This window comes from Cervus elaphus, chromosome 33 (assembly GCF_910594005.1).
Source record: "Cervus elaphus chromosome 33, mCerEla1.1, whole genome shotgun sequence".
In the NCBI taxonomy this organism is placed as follows: Eukaryota; Metazoa; Chordata; class Mammalia; order Artiodactyla; family Cervidae; genus Cervus; species Cervus elaphus.
Genome location: NC_057847.1, coordinates 42,424,316 through 42,445,258, shown reverse-complemented (window position 1 = coordinate 42,445,258; position 20,943 = coordinate 42,424,316). Strand labels below are relative to the sequence as shown.

Genomic DNA, 20,943 nt, shown 5'->3' with positions numbered 1-20,943 from the left:
TGAAAGTATTCACTGCCGATGCCTAGGTTTAAAATACAATTAGATAATTGACTATTAGCGTTGAAGCGCAAATAAAGCCAAGAGAGTCTCATAGCAAAGTGAAATTGAACCTTCAAGCGACATTCTTAAGTTAGCAGGAATATCTGCTTCTCCTTGTCCGGCTCCTTGCACTCTGAGAACCAATGTCCCATAAGACTTATGATCAGTTTTTTTTTAGTGGAGGGGGCACATCGACTCTCGAGGGATGGAGTGGAGCAGCAAAAAGAAATACACAGGATAAGGTCGTCGGGTGCCGCTGTCACTGCAGGGACCAGGCTATCTCTCTTGCTAGAATCAGGACCAGAAATTCAAACACTCTTTCCCTCTCTTGATCTCTTTGCGAAAGCGCAAGGTCGGATCGAGAGACTTCGGCAGTCGCCTGGACGGTAAAGAAGCGGAGCCCACCACGTAACAGGCGGTAGCGCTGCTCATCCGTGTTTGGTGTTAAGGGCAACTCTCCATAAATTCAGGGCATTCTAAGCAACCCTTCACCGTGGGTCTAGAAACTGTGAAGACTAAAAAATTAGACCTTCTTTCAGAGCTGAGAAGTGTCTGGTCATGTCTTCTAACAATGATAAAACATTTTTCATTGCTGAAACGACACACAACAACTGAAATTCTTAAGAGGACTTGGGAAGGGGAGGGTAATACGAAGCCCCCATGATAAAGTTTTCATCTCTTTCTAGAGTAGTTCCACACAACGTCTGTCTCTGGCAAAAGAGCCTGTCTGTTGATTTTCCTGACCTTTATTCCTAGAAAGACCAGGACAGGCAAAGTCCTCAACCTCACGGATCCCGGAAGCAGCAGGAGAGATACCCCCGAGGCTCCCCCGCACAACCCGGTGCGCAGCGGGGAGTTGGAAACGGACTCGGTAACTGTGAAGCAGAAAAAGCACTAGCCACTTTTCAATTTAGGAATTAGAACTAAATATACGCGGAGCCGGTTCAGTCTGCAAGCGGACGCTTGCAGGAGAGAGTCACCCCTCCCTCGTTTCACCCCAAATTCTCGGGAGACGCACTACCTGATACCCCATTGGCCTCGGGTGATGCGCAGCCGCTGCCTTAAGGGAGAAGCTGCAACAGAGTTCGTTTCTGGGTTCAACTCTGGAGGATTCCGAGTCGGGATGTAATTGTCTCGGGGCTGCAGACACCTGGGAGAAGACTGCTGACGGCTCTGCAGACTCCTAGCATTTCTAAAGAGCTTTCTCTTTCTCTCTGCTTCTTAGTGGGCAGAAGTTTGTGAAAAATAAAAGGAAATGGCAAGCCTCATCTTTTCAAGAAAGCAAGGGCGTCAAACATTCCGCTTAGTTTTTAATCTCTTTATGTGGCCACCAACTTTTGCCTCTCAGTTACCTGTAGAGTAGCGCATCACATGAAAATAACCTCAAATTATCACGGAGACCTGCCTTCTCTCTATTGCTCGACCCGCAAAACATGTCTTAAAAAAAGTAAGCAAAGGTAAACTAAAATTAAAACCTAAGAACTCTCCTGGCAATTTACTAACTCTGCATTTTAAAAATAATAACTCTTTTTGTCAATTTCAGTGACCAGGAGGCCATCTGTAACTCACTAGGATCAAGGAAGAAAATCATCCCCATCCTACACTTTCCAGAATTTATGACTAGCTGGACCTCCAGGTCACTGAGAGGAAGCTGAGACTAAAAGTGACTTTACTACTTTTTTTTTTTGCCAAAAGTTAGTGCTGAGTTAGTGCCTAGATACTGTGGCATAGTTTGTTTGTACCTAAAGAGAACCAGAACCTGACAAATAGATATCTTATTCTTTATCCAAGAAACTTTTAAGACAGCAAATTGAACCTCATCACTATTCACTGAAGGAGGGAAAAAGTTGTAAGAAATATCTTTACTGAGTTCTGTTCTATGCCAAAGACCACTGACCCAAAGGGACCAAAATGCTCGACTCTTCCTCCAAGACCCTTTACAAGAAATTGGAAAAAACCAGAGATTATACTGTATACACAGATACAATACACTTCAAATCCGTGTAGACTGAGTCTTAAAAAGATACTTTCTAAACATTATGCAAGACAAAAAACCCAATAGGACTTCAAAACTGGAAAAGTTAAAATGCTATTGGGTCTTCTGAACTTCTCCTATGAAAGCTGCACTCAGCTTTCAGAGCAAAGTTAACAGAATAGTTGAGATATTCTCACCTGATTCTGATAAATGCATGCTGCCACACTGGAAAGTTCTGGTTAAGGAAAAATGTTGTTCTGAATTCTCTGGATAATTAGTTCAATTTTCCAGTTCCTTTTGCCAGAATAGGTCTAGGCTGTCAGTTTGAAACTCAAATGTTGAATAAATGACCTATCCCAAATCGATCTCCAATTCTGTCTATTGTATATTGCTGTTTAGTAATCATTTTTACCTAACCCAGAAAGAAGACAAAATTCTGTTCATTTACATAGTTTATTGTTGTAAACATTAAAATTGTCTTTCTCAGAGAAAGAATTTATCAGGAAAAAAAAAATCAGCATCTCTAACTGTCATACACCATAGAAAAAAAGGCAGTGATTCATATCATGTGCCATACTGGAAATATACAAAGAAAAATACTACAGAATATGGCAATATTAAAATTCTTACTCAAACATAAAATAATATATTAACTGACAATCTTAGACGTTAAAAAAAAATTCAAAGTGCTCAGTAATTTCCAGGGAGTTATGTATATTATAAGCACTCTGGAAACGGTCAAAAGCTGCTGCATGCAAGTTTTGTTTAGCTTTAGACAACAAAATAATCCAGATATAAACTTTCTTTTATCAACATCAACGGTACATACAACACTTACAAACAAGGAATGTTGGACGGTGTTACAAACACTATGTGTCCCTTTTGTCAGGATTTTCTGATGTATAATACTTGTGCCCACCTATTTTACAATTGAGAAAATGTTTAAGCTCAGATAACTACCAATCTTTATAAAATCTAACAGACTACATAGTGTCTGAAATACTATTTATATAATATAGACATTACTGAAGTAGCAAGTGCCTATAACATTTTCAATCTAGAATCAACATGCTTGTCCCTTTTTTGTGTAGTTATTTCTTTTTTTTTTTTTGCAAACACACTTATCTTTTAGAATTTGTAATATTTATTCATAAATAGGCACAAAATAATTTAAAAAGCCAAACTGCATTGGATAAATTTACAAGCCTTTGCCTTCTTCAACTCATGCCACCCACGTAACATTTAGTTTTACTATATATTACAGCTTTCTTTACAGCAGAAAACTTTGAAGTCTTTAAAGGGCAATACTTGTGGGTCCCCTTACAATGTGTGTGTGTGTGTGTGTGTGTGTGTGTATTACATTTATTTTAACTGCAACAACCAAACGTGGCCAAATGTTTTCCGTCATACATTAACAATCTTCCTTCTGAACAATAAAATGATTTTTAAACTGATAATAAAAAGTTTATACCACAGTACTGTGTGTAGTCCATGTTCTAAATCCAAGATGCCCCGGAGCCAAAATGCCCTTTCAGGTTCTGCCTGCAGGTTAGGAAATAGCAACAGTTTTTGTTTTTTTGTTTGTTTCTGTTTTTTTTTCTTTAGGGATCAAGGGTCAGGGTGTATGGAAGGGGAGGGGGCTGACTAGAGCTGAGACAGCTCAGGGGGATCTCTCTGCCCTTGTCACTTGCCCCCTCTGGACAGTTTTAGGTTTCTTTCCAGTTTCTCTGAAGTGCATGGAAGGAGGTCTTAGAAAGGTAAAGTGTCCAGGAAAAGTTTGTCAATTATTGCTGGTGGTGGTACCAAATCTTCCAGTTTCAGGTAGAAAATGCGCTGTAGCCCCTGTGTGCAAAGTGTACGGAGTTCTGGGAGCTTCCCCAACAGTTTGGATAAATAGTTGGGGCGGTTCAAGCCCCCATTATTGAAAGTCACATGGTCTTTGAGACAATTTACAATCTTGTTTTGCAGCTCCTCCACTCTCTTGGGTTCCTTGAGACCGTGTCTCTCTGCAGAAAACACAATCAGAAACAAAAGAGGAATGCACTAAGCAGTTAGCTAGCTGACAGGACCAGGGAGGATCGGCGGGAAAGGAAAGTTCAGGAGGAGAAATGCCCTGTGCCTCTGGTACTGACCTGTGACCATAGCCAGGGCAGCAATGCAGGAGAAGGCAGAAATGTCGATGTTCATATTCTGCAAGTTGGAGGAGAATTCAACAATGGAATCAATCCATTCCCCAAAGCCACGAACACATTGCAACCTGTGCAAGACCACCCCATTGCAAAAGATGAGTTTACCCTCCACTGGGTTGGACCTGCAATTAATACCAAAGAGAGAGAGGGGAGAAAAAGAGAGAGAGAGAGAGAAAAAAAAAAAAGGCTAAACAACTAATTACTTGAAGAGCAATAAATGAGGGATTTAAGAGGTACCTAATTACCCAAGAGTTAATAAAACGTAGACCAGTGGACCTTGAAAGGGTTTAATTTCATAACAATCAAGAACGCCCCCTATCCCACCTCCATTCTCCATTCATATAAGGCTTCTATGCTCACTGCTTCCCTTCTCTTCCTTTTATCTATTCCCCTTTCCTTCCTATCTTCTCTTTTATTTCACATCTGTTCTCCTCTCTTTCTCCCTCCACCCCTTTTCCCCTTTTCCCCTTTCTTTTCCTTGATTCCTCTCTTCCTTCATTCCCAGCCTTCCATTACCTGTAGGCTAATCTCAGCACAAATAGTTCTAAGAAAGCCGATTCGAAAAGCAGGTCCTGGTCGGCTTTGGGCAGGTCAGCGAAGCCCGGGATCTTCTCCGCCCAGCCCCTGATGATCTCCATGGAGCCAGTCAGGAGATCATAGAATTGCTGGATATGCTGGGTGTCATCTCCACTCATCTGATAGTCAGGGTTCGCCTGGAACTGGAATTTCATTTTAAAAAGCACTTAATGAGGTTCTCTAAAATATATAACCCGTGAAATTGCTAACCTCATTTCTAGTAGGGGAGCCAGGTTTTTATAACAATTAAACCTCTCTCTGACCAGTAAGGAAATTAGATGTTCCGGGGCAATTAATTCAATTAGGGATGGTGCTATGAGGTCGCTGCTTTAAATATGTAAATTACCATTTTCATACAGACTAAATACAGTGCCAACCAGCCCTGGGAAATGTTCACTCTTATCTCCACAAAACAATTGACACGTTAGTATTCATGCCAGTCCCGGAGTGGGTCTTGAGCAGAGTCACCCTTTGCAAATCTTCATAAAATTGCAGTGCCGTCTAGGTTGCCCGGCATACTTTCTCCAATTAAAGTCCACACATTCCTCATAGCTGGGGTAAAAGAGGAATCTGACCACTTGATTCCCCCACCCACTGCCATTCCTGACACCCCCTTGCTTCCCCTTCCCCAAGCCCAAGCAGGTGTCCCTCTTCCTGACAGCACCAGAGAAGGCGGGGGTTCAAGCTTCTCCATGGAGGACTGGGGCTAGAACCCAAGTGGGGGCTTTAGCATCGCCTCTGGTTTGGGCATCAGAGGCACTGGTGTGTTGAGTATGTGTGTGCACCCAAGTACTGGGAAGGGGCTTCAGAGAGATTTGACCACTGTGGCCCATCTTCTTTTCCTTCCCCTTTCCTGTCCTCATGTCCACACCCCCAGCAACACCATCTGTCTCCTGTGGCCCTGCCCAGAGCAGTGAAGCCAGAACCTTGCATGCCTCCTCTGTCCTTTGGGCCTGAGGGGTTACTGACAGGTGTGGGGAAGGGGTCCTGCCCATCTGTCGGTTTTGTCCAAATGAAACCCCCTCCAGCTTCTTACCCTGGAATAGTCCAGGCTGGTCATAGCCGGGTTGGAGTCGACATGGGCCCTGACGAGGGCACTGATCAGACTCACCGGGGGCGAAGGGGGAGAGGGCTCCTGTGGGCTCTTCGGTTTGGAAGGTAAACGACCTCTCCGGCCTTTTAAACTGTCGGTGCGAACCACTGCAAAGGAAGAGCCGGGTGAGCGCGGCTCCCCCAAGCGGGACCCAGCTGCAGCCTGGACCCCTCCCCAGGGAAGGCCACAGCCGCCGGGGGCGCCCCTGCATCGGGCAGCTCAGGGCCCCACTGCTTGTAAAGCCTTTACTGACGAGAAGCATAAAAAATGCGGGGTTGTTTTATGTCTTCTTCCAAATGGGTCGTATAGTTAAAGGCGAGGAGGGCCTGGCGGCTTTCTCTTGGGCAGAATGGGCTGGCAGGCAGCTGCCTGGTCTTAGAGGCCAGAGGCGGGTGGGAGCAAGCCGGAGACACCCTCCACCTCCCCCCGCCCGGCTCTGGGAAGTAGAAAGCGGGGTTAGGATAGGGGCAGCAGTTTCCCAAAGGCGAAGACTGACTGGGGAGTGGGCTGTTTGTCCCAACCTACCTTCTTTGACCATCCCAACAGCCAGGCACTTCTGAAACCGGCAGTACTGACAGCGATTCCTGCGCCGCTTGTCCACTGGGCAGTTTTTATTTGCTAAACACACGTATTTCGCGTTTTTTTGCACCGTGCGCTGCAAAAGGAGACAATATAGGCCGGGAAAAAAAATTTTTTTTTCTCTTGAAAATCCAACAATTCAGGGAATCCAGGGACAATTTCTGAGAGGACAGGGTCCACACTCCCTCCCCATAAACAAACACATACACAACTCCTTTTTATTTTTTCCTTTTTCCTTTCTCTCTCTTTTCTTTCCCCTCCCCCAGGGCATTTAACAGAAGAAAATTGATAGCGTTAACATTTGAGCTAACCTTCCGCTCCTTGCTGTGTTTTATATGCCAAGAGAAGGAGAAGGAGACGCTCAGTAAATACAAATTCGTGGGCATTCATATTATTTACATTCCTTAGAGACCTTCTCTATTTAAAATGATAAGATTATTCAATCAGGATGGCGAAATAAAGAGATCACTTAATTTGACCACAGGGAATTCTGTTCCACTTGGTTAGCTCAGACACGGTTCTCTGTCCTAACCAATTTCAATCTGAACCAAGAAGACAGCTCCTAGCACATGCAAATGACCCTCTTCCAACTCAGCTCCAGCAACTTCAGGCGGGGGAGGGGGCGGCCAGGGTCGGTCTCATGTGGAGATGCGAGCCCGGGTCTCCCCGCCTTCCTACTTGCCTTTCCCAGGCACCCAGAAGCCCCCGCCACAGCCCAGGGGCGGCGGCAAGGCAGCTTCCAGGGACCCGGGGAGTCGCCGGGGACCAGTTAGGGCCCGGAGCCTGCGCCCCAGCGGAGCAAGCACTCTGAGGCTCTGGGCAGTAGGGGGCCCCTACCTGCCTCCTCCTCACCTTAAAGAACCCTTTGCAGCCCTCACAGGTGCGCACACCGTAGTGCTGGCAGGCCGCGTTGTCGCCGCACACAGCGCACAGCCCTTCGTTGGAGGGGGAGCCCCGCGACGGCGGGGAGGGCACCTGCGTGTCGAGCAGCTGCGACGCGTGGCCGATCTGCAGGCCAGGGAAGCCCATGGACGCGGGCTTTCGGATGGGGTTGGGCACGGCGAAGGTCTGCCCGTCCACCACGTGGTGGCTGCCCGCCGGCTCCGGGTTCATGGGGACGTGCAGGGGCCCGTCGAAGCGCATCTGGCAGCTAGACACGGGGGTGCCGGGGGGCGACTGCTTAAAGGAGAAGAGGGAGAGGCGGGAGACCGGCGTTTTCCTCTGTTCGATCATGTGGGTGGTGGCCACGTAGTTCTGGTGGAAGTTGTGGAGGGAGCCTGGGTCGTCCCACATGGGGCTGTGCTGCACCTGGAAGCCCGGGGTGGTGGGCGTCGGGGGCGAGGAGGGCTTGTAGTAAACCGACCCGGAGTGCGGCATCATCTCCTCGGACTGGGGGGGCAGGTGGCTGTGTTGCTGGTAGTTGTGCATCTGAATGTCTTCTACCTTAATGGAGGACTGCTGTCCGGACAGGGGCATTTGGTACAAGCAAGGTGGCTTGACGTCGTAGCCTGTGCTGTAGTTGTCCATAAAGGTACTGAAGCTGGGGAGAGAAGTGGTGGCAGTGATTTCAGTGTTGGTGAGGTCCATGCTAAACTTGACAAACTCTGGAGTTAAGAAATCGGAGCTGTATTCTCCCGAAGAGTGGTAACTGTAGCTCTGAGAAGCGGGGCTGGCTCCTTGAGGCGAGGACCCATACTGCGCCTGAACACAAGGCATGGCTGGAAATGAAACAGGGTAATATACACTCAGCCTGGTCAAGTGAACACTTTCTCCCGGGCTCGGCTACACCTGGAGCTACACCGGCAGCCCGCAGCGGTCAGAGAACGAGAAGGGGCGCGAGAGGAACGGCGGAGAGCGCGATTACTGCAGATCGGAACAGTGCGGGGCAAGTAGAGGCTGACCCAATAAAGACCCTGAACTGGAAAGTTATTAGGGTCTCCATTCCCGGATATTTCCAACGCCTCCCCCTTCACCCCTTTCAGGAGCATTCCCGTTCCCATGAGCCTTTCCTCTGAAGCTCGGGTTCAGCGAGCTCAATCCAGAAATGAAGTTGAATTGCACAATGAGAAACTTGTTCCCGAAGGCGATGGGTTGGGGAAAAACTTAAGTTACAGGGTTTGCGGGGAAAGATCGTTCGCATTGCCCTATTTCTTGACGTTTAAGGAACTCAAGGGAGGGGGGAAAAATGAAGTGGCACTAACCTTCAGCCGAGTTACAGGCGTTTTGGAGAAAATTAAAGGTGGACAGTGTCGTAATTCAGTGAAGGACAAAGTTTCCAAGATTTTTAGAAGAGCAGTGGAGAGCCCAGCCTGTCAGATCTCCTCCCTGAAATGAAGACACAGGAAGCCTTAGGGTGAATTTCTGGACTGATTTGGCTGGACATCTGTATCACTAGGCAGGCCCTTCTGTGCCCTTCTTGATTGTTTAATTAGAAATTAATGTGTAGCCTTTATCAGACTTAGCAGTTAAAATGAATGTGTAAAAGAGATGACTGGAAACAGAAAATTTCACCCATGGACTGTGTTAATCTTGGCAGAGAGAGGACTCTAAAGGAGGAAAGTTATTCCATGTACTTAGTTAATACTTATGGTGAAATAAATTAGCCCCTTTGCTGGGTGTGTGTGGGGTGGTGGGAGGGAGTGTCATTTCCATTTTAGTTTAATTCAGAATTAAATAAGAAGAAACTAGGATTTAATAAAATACAGCATTGGAACCTTCTCCTGCTTTTTTCCCCCTGTGGTGAAATTGGCTTTTCATCTAGTAGAGGGTAAGGAAAGTAGAAGTCAAGAATATAAAATGTAAAAACAATCTCTCCCTCCACCCCTAGGAAGTTACAAAATGTTAGTAAGGCCTGGGGAGCCCTGAAGGCAATCTGAATGGAAGCATCTGGATTTCCTAAGAGCTTCTGACTGAGCACTGGGTTTGGGGATACAGGTGAATTGGCATTCACTTTTCCAGGAAATGTCTTTCATCTTTAATGGCCAAGGGGTGGAAAGAGGGGACCGTATTTTGTCAAGAGCATCTTAGGTGAGTTGCAGAGAGAGGGAAATACTGCTTATCCAATATTGGCACCAGTGGTAGAAGCACCTCTCAGCATAGCAAGCTGAGCACCTTCCCTATCCAGCCTTGCACAATCTGCCTACTTGCTGGAACAAGGCATTCTTCTGTCCTAGTAATTTTCAGATGTTCCCACTTGGAAGGCATTCTAGAGCATAGACAATTTTATTACTAATGAAAAAGAAAGCCAAACATCCAAGTCTCTTTTCCTCCCCCACCCCCCGCCCCCGTCATAATCTTGCTTCATGGAGGGAGAGTAACCAGAAAAAGTAGAAAGAAAGGGACTCTTGACCACCCCCCACCCCCAGCCCTTGACAGATATGCCTGTGCTGGATATTAACCCTCTGGTAATTCCGCAGCTTCATGACTACTCTAAATATTTTGTGTCTCTCTTTCTCTGTCAAACTCACAAACAAGCGCGGCACATGTGAAAACCAGAAATTTTCAAGCAACTTAGTAACAGGTCACTCTACCAACCACGTCTCCTCACTCAACAATACCCAGGAAACACGGGCACGCTGTCCACTCGCGGTGACACAGTTTCCAAGCAACACATAAACTGAAGAACTTTCTCTCTCCCTGTCACTTTCTGGGCCGCGTCCAGGCCCCTCTTATACACAGGACTCGGAGTCTACGTGTCCAAAGACCTCAATCAATTCCTCACTAAGAGCAAACTTTGCGCACATTTCCGCGGGCAAGTCCGCAGCTCCCCAAACTGTGCAAGCTCCCTTCCACGTCCACCAATGAGGAGCCAGGAAACCTCTGCGGGGTGGCAAAGCGAGAGTTCCGACAAATGCCCTCTGGAGAAGCGCACACCTACTCCCCATCCTCCGGCCCCACTCGCGCTCCGCGCCTCCGGCGCCCACTTCCAGAGAACCTGCACCAGACAAACAGAAAGAAGAGACGTGCAAAAGAAGAAAGAAGGATAAAAGAACGCGAGCTGTGCCAGCCGCACCTACTCACTTAGGAGTTCTCTGTGTCTCTCTTCATTCATTCAACTCCGCCGAAGTGTAGTTCCCTCCGGGAGTCTGGGTGGCAGGGTCGGGGAGGGGTGGGCGAGAGGGGCGAAGGGAATCGCGGCGCCGAGAGCGGGGAGGGAGCAGGGGAAGGCGGCCGGCTGGGCAGGCGAGCGGGACCGCGGAGCCTAGCGCGAGCCACCGGGCGGACTGGCCCTGGCCGCCAATGTGCCTTTGTTTATGTGGCTCGCGCTGCCGCTGCCAACATTCACCTAAAGTCTCCGCGCGTCAGCGCGCGTCAGCGGCCCGCCGCCCAATCGCCGCGCGGCCGCTCTCCCCAGACTCCTGGCCAGCGCTCGCTTTGGTATATTTCCGACCTGACGTCACGAGCAGGGCCGATTTTAAGGTGGGAACTGTTCAGTTCAGGGTTCACCTTGGTAGCCAGCTAGGTTTTTTTCTTTTTCCGAAAGAGGTGTGACCTCTCCACTCAGGTCCGCGCAACCCGCAGCGCCTCGACATCTCACCTCACCTTCCCCCCACCAAACCCCCGCACCACCGCTGCCGCCCGGCAGCTCACACGTGGGGGAAGGTGCAACAAAAGCCCGGCGGAAGGGAACCCAAGCGTGGGCCAGGTACCAGCACCTGGAATCGCACGAGATGGGGCGTGCCTGGCAGCGCCCTAACCTCATCCACCCACGACTGCCACCCCCGTTAGCGGAAGCGAGTGCAGATGTCCCATGACACGAGACGCTCAGAGGGCTCCTACAATTGGGGTGGGATTTCCCTAGTCCAGTGCATCCCCCTTTTCTCTCTTTTCCTGTCCCTGGCCTTCTCCTCTGGCATATCCCACCTCCGCGCCCCAACACACACACTCTCCAAAGTGGAAGAGAGTAAGGAGGGCCTATTTTCTGTGTTCCCTTCTTTCCTCGCAGGGCTCATGTGCGAGGGAGGACGTGGTGCGTGGGGAGGGGAGGGAAAAGGCAAGGGTAGCCGTAACCCAGCCCTTCAGGGACCCCAAAAGTCAAGAGTGAGGCGTCGCCCTCTTTCCTTTCTCAGACAATGCAGCCGAGCAACGGGCAACAGGTGTGTTCTGCAGAAAGGTGCTGTAGTCTCACCTTTTACCAACTCTCATACTTCGACACTCCTGGGTGCCCATTAACTCCTGCCTTTCCACGAGTTTTAGGGAAATAAATCGACCCTCCTCTGAAGCCATAATCTCTCGAAGTCATAATCTGAAAGCCGAGGGGCAAGACTAAACCCGGGGAGACAGGGGGCGGAGCTGGCTGGATCTCTCCGAAGCGCACTGTGTGTGGGTTCAGCTCTCCCAGGAGAGGGCCAGGCAGGCGGCCGGAGCTCGCCGCACCCTCGCAGTCGCCCTAGCTTCGGCCGACTCCGATTCGCAAGGCAATCCACCCTCCAGGCTGAGGGCACAAGGCGCTCTCCAGGAAAGAAACAGCTTCTCCCGGGAGTCAGCCCGCTTCCTGGTTCCTGGACCCGAGCTGGCCGGGCTTTGGGATTTCTCCAGTGGAGCTGGGGGAGTCACCCGGGGAGGGAGGGTTCGGGGCAATCACCTAGAGAGGGAGGGTTTGGAGGCATTCCCTTCCTCCGCCCGCGAAGATTTGCAGCCGCCCCTCCCTCTTGGTGTGGCTGACTTCCAGGCTGGGGGACCCCTTTGCACCCCTCATCCTGAGGTTCCCAGTACTGGCCGGCCGAAAGCGCCTGAGAGCTCTCCAAGTCCCGGAGCCGCTCAGTCCTCATCTTCACCCCCAGCCCCGCCTTTGCCCGCTCCAGCAGCCTCCTGCTCCTCAGCGGCGGGAGAGGCATTGCCATCAAGTGCCCCGAGGCTGCCCCGAGAAGCCGCAGGCTCTTCCGCGCTGCAGCCTCGGGAAAACCTACGTGACCACCTTAAGTTTCCCCCAGATGTTGCGACTGCCGCTGCTGCCGCCGCAGCGGCTCGGCGGTGCCCTAGCGGGCAGAGAAAAAATAAAACCAGGAAGTGTGTGCGAGTGTGTGTGTGTGTGTGTGTGTCTGTTGGAGGGGGCGTGTTGTGGTGGCGGGTGAGGGTGTGCAAGTAGGGGGATGAGGGGAGGAGGGGGAAGAATAGCTTATTAGCATGAGCTGGGTAGCGTCAGCGCCCTGTGGGCAGAAGCGATTCCACGCGAACGAAAGGGAAAAAGTGAGAGTTTGGAGAGCCGGGGAGAAGGAAAGGGGTGGGGGTGGCGGTGACGCAGGGGCGCAGGCATTGACGCACCCGCCCAGCTGGGCCCAAAATAGCAGCAGCGCTAGCTCTGTGGCGCCCTCCCGGGTTCCCTTCCCCTTCCGCAAGGGAGCAGGGCGCGGCCTGAGGGTGCTTTCCTTGATCCCAGCGGTGGGTCAGGCTCCCAGCAGCTATTTTCAGGCAGTCGGAAACTCAAGCGCAGCCATGCTGGGGTGGCAGTTATTATTTTTTAATATATTTCTAGGAAGGCGGGGGCCAGGAGAAGTTTAAGGTTGTAACCACCACTCTCCAAACACAAATATGCAGATCTTAAGGAGGTGCATTCCCTCCACACGCTCCTCCTCCCTTAAACCATTTTAAAAAATAATTGGCTTTAGCCTGGGGTGAGTCTGCGGACAGTTTGAAAATTCTCTCCCAGTGAATGGAAAAGGTGTGCTGGAGTTCTTAAAGTGAACTCCAAGAAGACAAACACTGTAATATAAAGCATTATTCTGTCACAGCAACCTGTCGAGTCTGGCTTCTTGGTAACAGAGCCTTCGCTCAAGTCTTTTAGGCACCCAAGATCGAAACGCAGTTTTCACAGCAGCTTGTTAACAAATTATTAGTAACTAGGAATGAATCGGATATAACATCAACATGCGAGGGGAAAGAAGTGGCTTTTTGGCCTTCTTTTCTACAATTCATGAGTTCTCTCCTCCTCAAATCCCTATACTACAATAGCTGCTAGGAAGTGTGTCTTCTTATTAAGACACATCAAAATCAAGACTGATAGACTCTCTTAAACCAATTATTGGGTAAGCTGTTTTTTTGGGTTGGCGTTTTTGGTAGGGCTTCGATGTGCTCCGGGTGGAAAGGATCCGGTAGACATTAGAAAGTGTAAGAAAGAACCACCACGCTCAAAACACCAGATTGTTGGGTCCCCAACAGATTCTCATGAAAGGAACAGGTCTCAGTAGAAGGGCCAATGTCTGTAATTGACTGATGCTGTCAGTAGGGGGCCTGACTCCACAACATTCAGGATGATCCATCACACAAATACACGCACAAGCACACACACACCCCATCACACAAATACACACACAAGCACACACCGTCATACAAATACACGCACAAGCGTGCGCCCACACACACACACACATACCCCTAGCTATTTACTACTTAGGTCAAGCTCCAGGAGATCTTGCAGCAGGCCCAGACATTCATATTATGCTGGAATTCATAAATAACTACAAATCTTTTATTCTCTTCTATTTTTCTCAAAAAGGGAAACAGTTTAACACTGGAATTAGGTTAACAATAGATTTTCTTTATTTCCGCCCACCCGTATTTAACTCACTGTTAGGTCACAGAGAGGGGAGAAAAAAATCAAAATGGTAATAAAATCTTTCATTTTATCACCAAGCAGTTTAAATTGGCATATAGTTTGGAAAAATGAAAGCATGTTTTAAAATCCTATGATTACATGTTTAAATAAATTATAGTTTAGAAGAGGATTCCTGTGGGTGTATTTGCTAGTACATAAGAGAATGCTTTTGTGCATAGAGGTTTAATTACACATATAATGGAATCAAAATGTAGAATTGAACAACCTTTTAGAAAATGTTCAAATGATGCTCTAGGCTAAAAGAAACTGAAATTCTGCATTTATATGACTGCAATCCTGCAAGATTCTTGAATGTAAATAGATTCTTGAATATAAGCTACTTTATAACTCAATTAAAATGACAATAATGTTTCTTTCAGGGCTCAGAATCTGATATAACTTTAAATTACTGCCATGTATAAATACATAAAGTTACCCCAAATGAAGGTCAGTATTTTTAACAATTTAAAATAAATGGGAATAAAAACTGATCCTACCTGTAAGTAGCTCCTTTTTTTGAAACCAACTAAAATTACAAAATTATTATTTCTGTCAATATACAATATTAGATGACCTCAGAAAAAGCACATAGGAAAATAATATTGTCTTTTATGATATTAGCCAGTATTAAGCAGACCATATCAGTATATATATAGAAAAAGTATTTTCATAAAAAACAATGTAAATAATACATACTCAAATCTAAATCTAAGCATTTTATTTTATGCAAGGCTAAGCAGATTATACTTAATAAAACTGAGATTTTTTATATGATTTAGAAAGCAAACATGGATTTAATTCTTAATTCTGTGGAATCCTTAATTCCATAAGGCTTTTCGATAATAATGCATGGGAAAGGGATCTTTAAGGATTTATTTCACTATTCTCCCCAAATGTACTCAGAGTAGCCCTTAGCTCTCACAGTTAAAATATAGTAAACTGACACAACTGTTATGCTGTAAGAATCAAGGTAACTTGAAGATATTTCATAACATTAGTTAATGGAATCTATGTGAAGCATAAAAATGAGATTATTTTAGGTTATATTTGGACAAATTTCATGTCATTTGTTGTCACTCAGTTTTATATTTGTGACAGAAAGAAATTTTCACTTTGAAAAAAAAAATCTATTTCTGAAAATACAAAATCATTTTTTAATATGGAAGGTTTCTGGTAATTTACTTTGCCATTTCACTTGCATTAAAAAGATATTAATCAACCAATCATTTTTTCCTTTTCTATGAGATGCCTAGAGAAAAAGTAAAATGCTTAGCTAGTAATTTACATTTTGGGTAGTTGTGGCTTTTACTCAGTTTTACCCAGCCCAGTTTTCACCCCAAATCACTTAATCCAAAAATTTTAAAAACTGTTTCTTACTTTGATACAGAACTCAGTTCTAGAAATGTGTAAAGATGTGCAGAAGAAAACAGTACTCATTTTTTCTAGAAGCATCTACTTGTAAATTAAAATTATAAAACTGAACATATGGTAAAACCTCATGCCACTCAAAAAGTATTTTGCATAATAAAAATCCTTCATCTTTTCTCTAATTCTTGACTCTCAGTAACTATCTTCTAAATACTTTTAAATTAACCACTTAATACTTTTTTTTGTTACTGTGGTAAAAAACATAAAAATAACCATCTTATATTTTTAAATGTACAGTTCAGTCATGTTAAAGTCATCCTGTTGTGCACCCATCACCACTACTCACCCCCATAACTCTTAATCTTATAAAACTCTAATTCTGTAACCATTTAACAATAATTCTCCATTCTCCCCTCCTCCCACACCTAGCAATCATTAATATTTTCTTATGTAAGACTTCTTCTTGATTAAGCAAGGAAGGGTTACTTTGGTTTTAGATTTCATTGCTAATTTCACTAAACATGGGAGTCATTAAAAAGTACAAAGTCCTGAAAGATGCTTTAAAGGTTCTGAGAATAAGGTGCTATATGCTAAGAAAATACCAAGGGCACTTGAAATTGTAAAAGTAGCTAATAACATCAGTAACCATCATAGTACTATGTAGGATTTTCTTTTAGTAGATAAAATACATACACTTTGCAAGAGTCTTCATTGTATGTAACAGCTAGCTAGTTTTTAATTTTACATTTAATGATAAAATAACCACCTTTGATTTTTTTCCTCAGACTAACTGGCATATAGGAACTTTTCAATTTAATAAAAACTGAAGACATGTTATTGTTATTACAATATAGCCCTCTTTTTAGCCCTCTTCTTCAACATAATTCTGCAATTAACAAGCCTACAATTTTAACATTACAAAAGTAACTTATAGCAAGGACCCTTATAGTGATAAGTAATAAATCTAATTATCATATTCTTTGAATAGATGTAATATAAATTTCATTGCTCACTTAAAAGTTCTAAAGTTAACAGCATAAACTTGAAGTTGAGTAATTAAGTAATCCTTATATAGACACTTATTAAAGTATTTATACATATTATCTTAAATCTACATCTATCATTTTGCCAATTAAAATTAGGACTTTAATTGCAATTAAGTAATTTAATTGCCAATTGAACAGCAAAATTGCTAAGTGACTAATTTTAATGCCTATTTTAATTACCAATCATGACTGGGGAGGGAGCTAATCAAGTTACATCAAGCAGTACCAGAGTAATGATGTGAAGAAAAAAAAAAAAGCAGAACAAACATTCAAGGCTACATGCTTTAAAAAAAGAAACATAAATAAATGCAAACACAATCTTATAAATGTATTAAAATACTGTATTTCAATATCTGAATACAGAACATGAAATAGAACAAGAATAACTAAAGAAGCTTCTGTCAATCTTCAAAGTAAGGAAAACCAAATCAAATTTTTATGTATTTACATGGCCCTCACACTAACCCAGATAAAAACAAAGCTGCATATAGTTGAGAATAAAAGACTGTTTCCTGCTTGGCTGGTTAATTATTTACAGATTGATAGTTTAAAGATATATATATATTTTTAATGAAAGGTTATAAAAGAGAAACAAGTTTCCAACGTAGCAATATGGGTTTTAAATTTGAAAAGCAAACAGGGCCAGTGCAGAGGGCCTGTATACTCTTTCCTACAGCTCTCCTCCCCACCCCCACTCACTCAAATGAAGTATTCTAATAGAGGCCTAATGCCTATCCATAACTTGTCCCATATTACCTTGAGAAAGGCGTAAATCTGTCCTATCTTAAATAATTTAAAATACATTCATAAGTAAAAAAATAAGAAAGCACCGAGGATTACATCACAATTAAAATTACTCAGAGCATGGGGAATATACCTTGTCCTGATAGTATTTCTTCACTTTCAATTAAAATGTACTTGCCAGCTCAAAATAAAGCAGCAGGCAACCAGAAATACTAATGAAAATCTTGGCCAATACAAACACATTTTCAAAAGTTTTCACATTCAAACAAATTCTCAGATTAGCAGTATGGAAGGGCCATATTGAAAGAGGGAGGTGAAGTTGGGAGCTTAAAAATTAGAAAGTGATTCCCTGATAGACAATAACAATGCCAGTACTTTCAAGCTAGAGGGATCGCCTTGGCAGCCAGCCACCTCATCTAGAGTAACAATGGACATCCATCAAATCTTCACTTCAAATAAGTCATGATGCAAGATGCATATCTTGTTTTTGTTACTATATATGTATACCAAATACACACATAGTTTTTGTCCACAAATGGGCCTGAAATTATGAATGACATATGTAATATTTTAACTTGAGAAAAGACAAATATTGCTGCTTAGGATTTTATGTACTAATGGACTTGAATTGTGCAATAAAGCACAGCAGGACTTTCAGCCTGGCTTTTGAAGAACGAACACGTTAATAATCACGGGGCTTGACAAAAGCCTGCAGTATCTGCTCATGACAATAACAGCTTTATAAGGCGAGTTCTGTGTGACTGATTAAAGGACACACTCACTACCTATTCAGAAGTCATGGAGATGTAGTCATGATTAACAGCCTCACTACAGATCAAGGTTAAAACTCATTGAATGCTGATGCTACAGAGAAATACAATTTCAGCCATTAAAAGATTACCCAAAAACAGTCTCCAGTAAGGGTTGTCATAACTCAGATATATCTTATTTTGTTCTGTATAAACTTTTCTATTTACATACATAAAAGATATTATTTCATAATTATCAAAATCATTGCCCAAACTCAAGCACTAGGTAACAAATCATCACCTATTACAAAAAGAAAAAAGGAGACATCTTGTAATTTAAAAATGAATTATGAAACTTGTATGACTGAAAATGTTTTCAGACTATGTCTATTTTGTGTATTACCCGAGTTTATCAGTTCACATGAATTAATGTGGTTTATGTATTGTTGGAAGCAAAATCTTTTAAAAGATAGTACACCCACAGCTTTCATATATCCCTTAATAGGAAAAAGTTTTTAAAAAGTTGTAGTATTTTACTTCTTTTACCCTTAAGTTTCTTGTCTTGCAGTGTTGCCTCTCTGTATTAGTGAAGGAAAAAGGAGGGATACAGCAAAAGACAACCATGTTTATAATCTGAAATTAGAGCCAGTCAATCATTTTATTAATCACCAGGATATTTTTTAAAAGACCTGGTAAATATTACAGAATCATTCTACTAAGACCTAACAGTGACTTCAGTATGCTGTCACTGACATGTTTGGAAGAAAAAAAAAAACAAACCGCCAGTACCACTACATACAGAATTCAAGTTCAGGTACCCGCATAGATGAGGGTGTGGGTTGCCAGGGAGGGAAGAGAAAGTAGTTGGCTAAGGAGGTCTTTATATTTCATATTTCCGAGTACATTTTTGTAAGTTACTTTCCTAAAAATTAAGTATTAAAAAAAACAATTTCAAAGAGTTATTAAATGGGTTTAGGAGTTATAATGAAACGATTCACAAAATAGATTTTTCTTGGGAGTCCATTAATTTGGAAAGTATGGTGTTCCGAAAGTATGGTGTTCCTAATGATTGCTCATAAGTAACTAGCTCTGGAAATCGTATTTTCTATTTCTCCATACTCTCTTCAATTAGTATTTGGTCAGCTGATTGGCAATTACCAAGACAACAGTTTCGCTAAACTTTATAAACCAGAGGTGGGGGGGAGGGGAGGAGGACAATACAGTAAGGGATTTTTCAGCCAGAATGGTTTGACAGAGCCCCTCACACTACAAATAGATGTTATAAAATTTGAAATGTAGCTCTGAAGTTCAATTCATACCACAGAAACTGTGGGATGCTATCTTCCTGTTGTTATAACGTATCAGGTCAAGGGATATAAATTGTACCAGGTAATTCATTTTGCCGTTCAGAGAGTCATTAAGTTCCTCCCAGAATATATGTGATTGATATCCCTGGAGGTGAAAGGCTAACGGAACCATATGGCAACATGTTGCATTCCGTATGCTATCTGCCCATCCGTGCTTAAGCTGCCATTAGCAACATCTGTACCTAACGGAAATCCAGCTGCGCCGACGCCGGCTGACGGAATTGTACTTGGGGGGAAATCTAGCTTAGCGCCATTAACTTGAGACTCAGAGTCTATCTACCAGGACGGATGGAAGCTTTCACAATTAGACGAGACGACACAAATGCTTTATTAAAGTTTAATTTTGAACTCCCAATTAGCGAAACTGCATTACAAATCGATTGCAATTTCCTAGAAGGCACAGCAAGTTCTCTGCCTGCCTGCCACGTGCGAAAGGCTCCGGAGCTGGCTTGCCCAGCTCCCGACGGCTGAGAGGGGATGGTTCAGAGCCGGTCTCCGTGTCCCAGGAAGTCCCTAAAATCCTCGCCAGCCCCTCCTTCCGCGGGGCGGGGGCGGGGGCGGGCGAGGGGAGGGCCCCCAAGTCCCCGGCGAGGAGGGGGAGCGGGCGGGGGAGGGGAGGGGCGGCGGCGGGGTGGGGGCTGGGGGCCTCTAGCGTCCTGGCCTCTCGGAGGAGCCTCAGCTAGTCACGCAGAAGTTTCTCTTTCGCTTCTCGCGCCACACACCCAGGTTGGCTTTCTGCGCGCCGGCCAGCGGGGCGGAGAGCGGGGAGTGGAGGGGAGACAGGAGTCCCAGAGGGCTGCCCGGCGCCCACACCCACCCCAGCTCCCCTCCCCCGACCCCGACAAAGCCCCCGCTCCTGGTCCAGGATACGTTACCTGCCCGGCGCTCCCGGCCCCTCGGTCACCGCGTCCCCCGCTGGGCGCGCCTTGGGCGGCTCCCGCTCCCCGGGACGCACAAAGCGGTCGCCCCCGGCCGGCTAAAGCCCCCTGTCTCGTCATGTTGGGGGGCCAGAAGGGAAAGCGGGGGAGATGGAAGCGGTTGGGGCGAGGGAAACTTACTGATTAAATTTTTAAAAAAGAAAAGCAAAAAGCAGCTGGCGGGGCCCGGCCAGGGGCAGAAGAGGCCGGTTACCTTTCGGGGGCTCGCGGGCGAGAGGGAGGGGGGTCGGGGAGCGGCTGCCCGCCCCCCTCCCCCGGCCCCCAGCGGCGACGGCAGCTGCACACACAGAACCCCATTGTCGCCGGCGCCCGGCGCGCAGCCCCGCGGACTCGGCCTCGCGGCCAAGCGCGTCAGCGGCCCCGTCAGTCGGGCCGGGCTCCGTGACGCGCGCGCAGCCCGCGCTATAAATAACCCGCCGCCGGGCGGCTCGGGCAGCTTTCCAGTGACGCCGGGGCGAGGCGCGGGAGGAGGAGGGCGAAAGGAAACAATAAAACCGCCCGCCGCCCTCCTCCTCGGCCTCTCTCCGCCCTCCCTGGCCGCGCTCGGCCCTTCCCTCTGTACTCTCTTGTCCCCGCCCTGCCCGGAGCGGCGCGCGCGTGTGGGAAGGACCTAGCGGAGCCGGCGGGAAGACCCCGGGGTCGAGACCCATCCTTCTCCTCCCGGGCAAGAGGGGGGGGCCTCCTTC

General features: G+C 45.9%; 1 protein-coding gene across 12 annotated transcripts; it reads right to left on the bottom strand.

Annotated features, from left to right (window-relative positions):
* Positions 1–2,448: 2,448 nt before the first annotated feature.
* Positions 2,449–20,651, bottom strand: NR4A2 (nuclear receptor subfamily 4 group A member 2). Of its 12 annotated transcripts, XM_043894652.1 has the most exons (9): positions 20,451–20,651; positions 12,036–20,305; positions 8,653–8,776; positions 7,304–8,169; positions 6,398–6,527; positions 5,816–5,979; positions 4,720–4,922; positions 4,147–4,325; positions 2,449–4,020 (listed from the first exon to the last, which is right to left on the bottom strand). In XM_043894652.1, exons 4-9 carry the CDS (start codon positions 8,165–8,167, stop codon positions 3,764–3,766), a joined length of 1,797 nt encoding a protein of 598 aa, XP_043750587.1. In that variant the 5' UTR covers positions 8,168–8,169; positions 8,653–8,776; positions 12,036–20,305; positions 20,451–20,651; the 3' UTR covers positions 2,449–3,763. The 12 variants fall into 12 exon arrangements, 11 of the variants coding, with proteins under 11 accessions (XP_043750587.1, XP_043750584.1, XP_043750593.1 ...); XM_043894649.1 differs by having other exon boundaries at positions 12,036–20,651; XM_043894658.1 differs by having other exon boundaries at positions 7,304–7,991; positions 12,036–20,651.
* Positions 20,652–20,943: the final 292 nt, after the last annotated feature.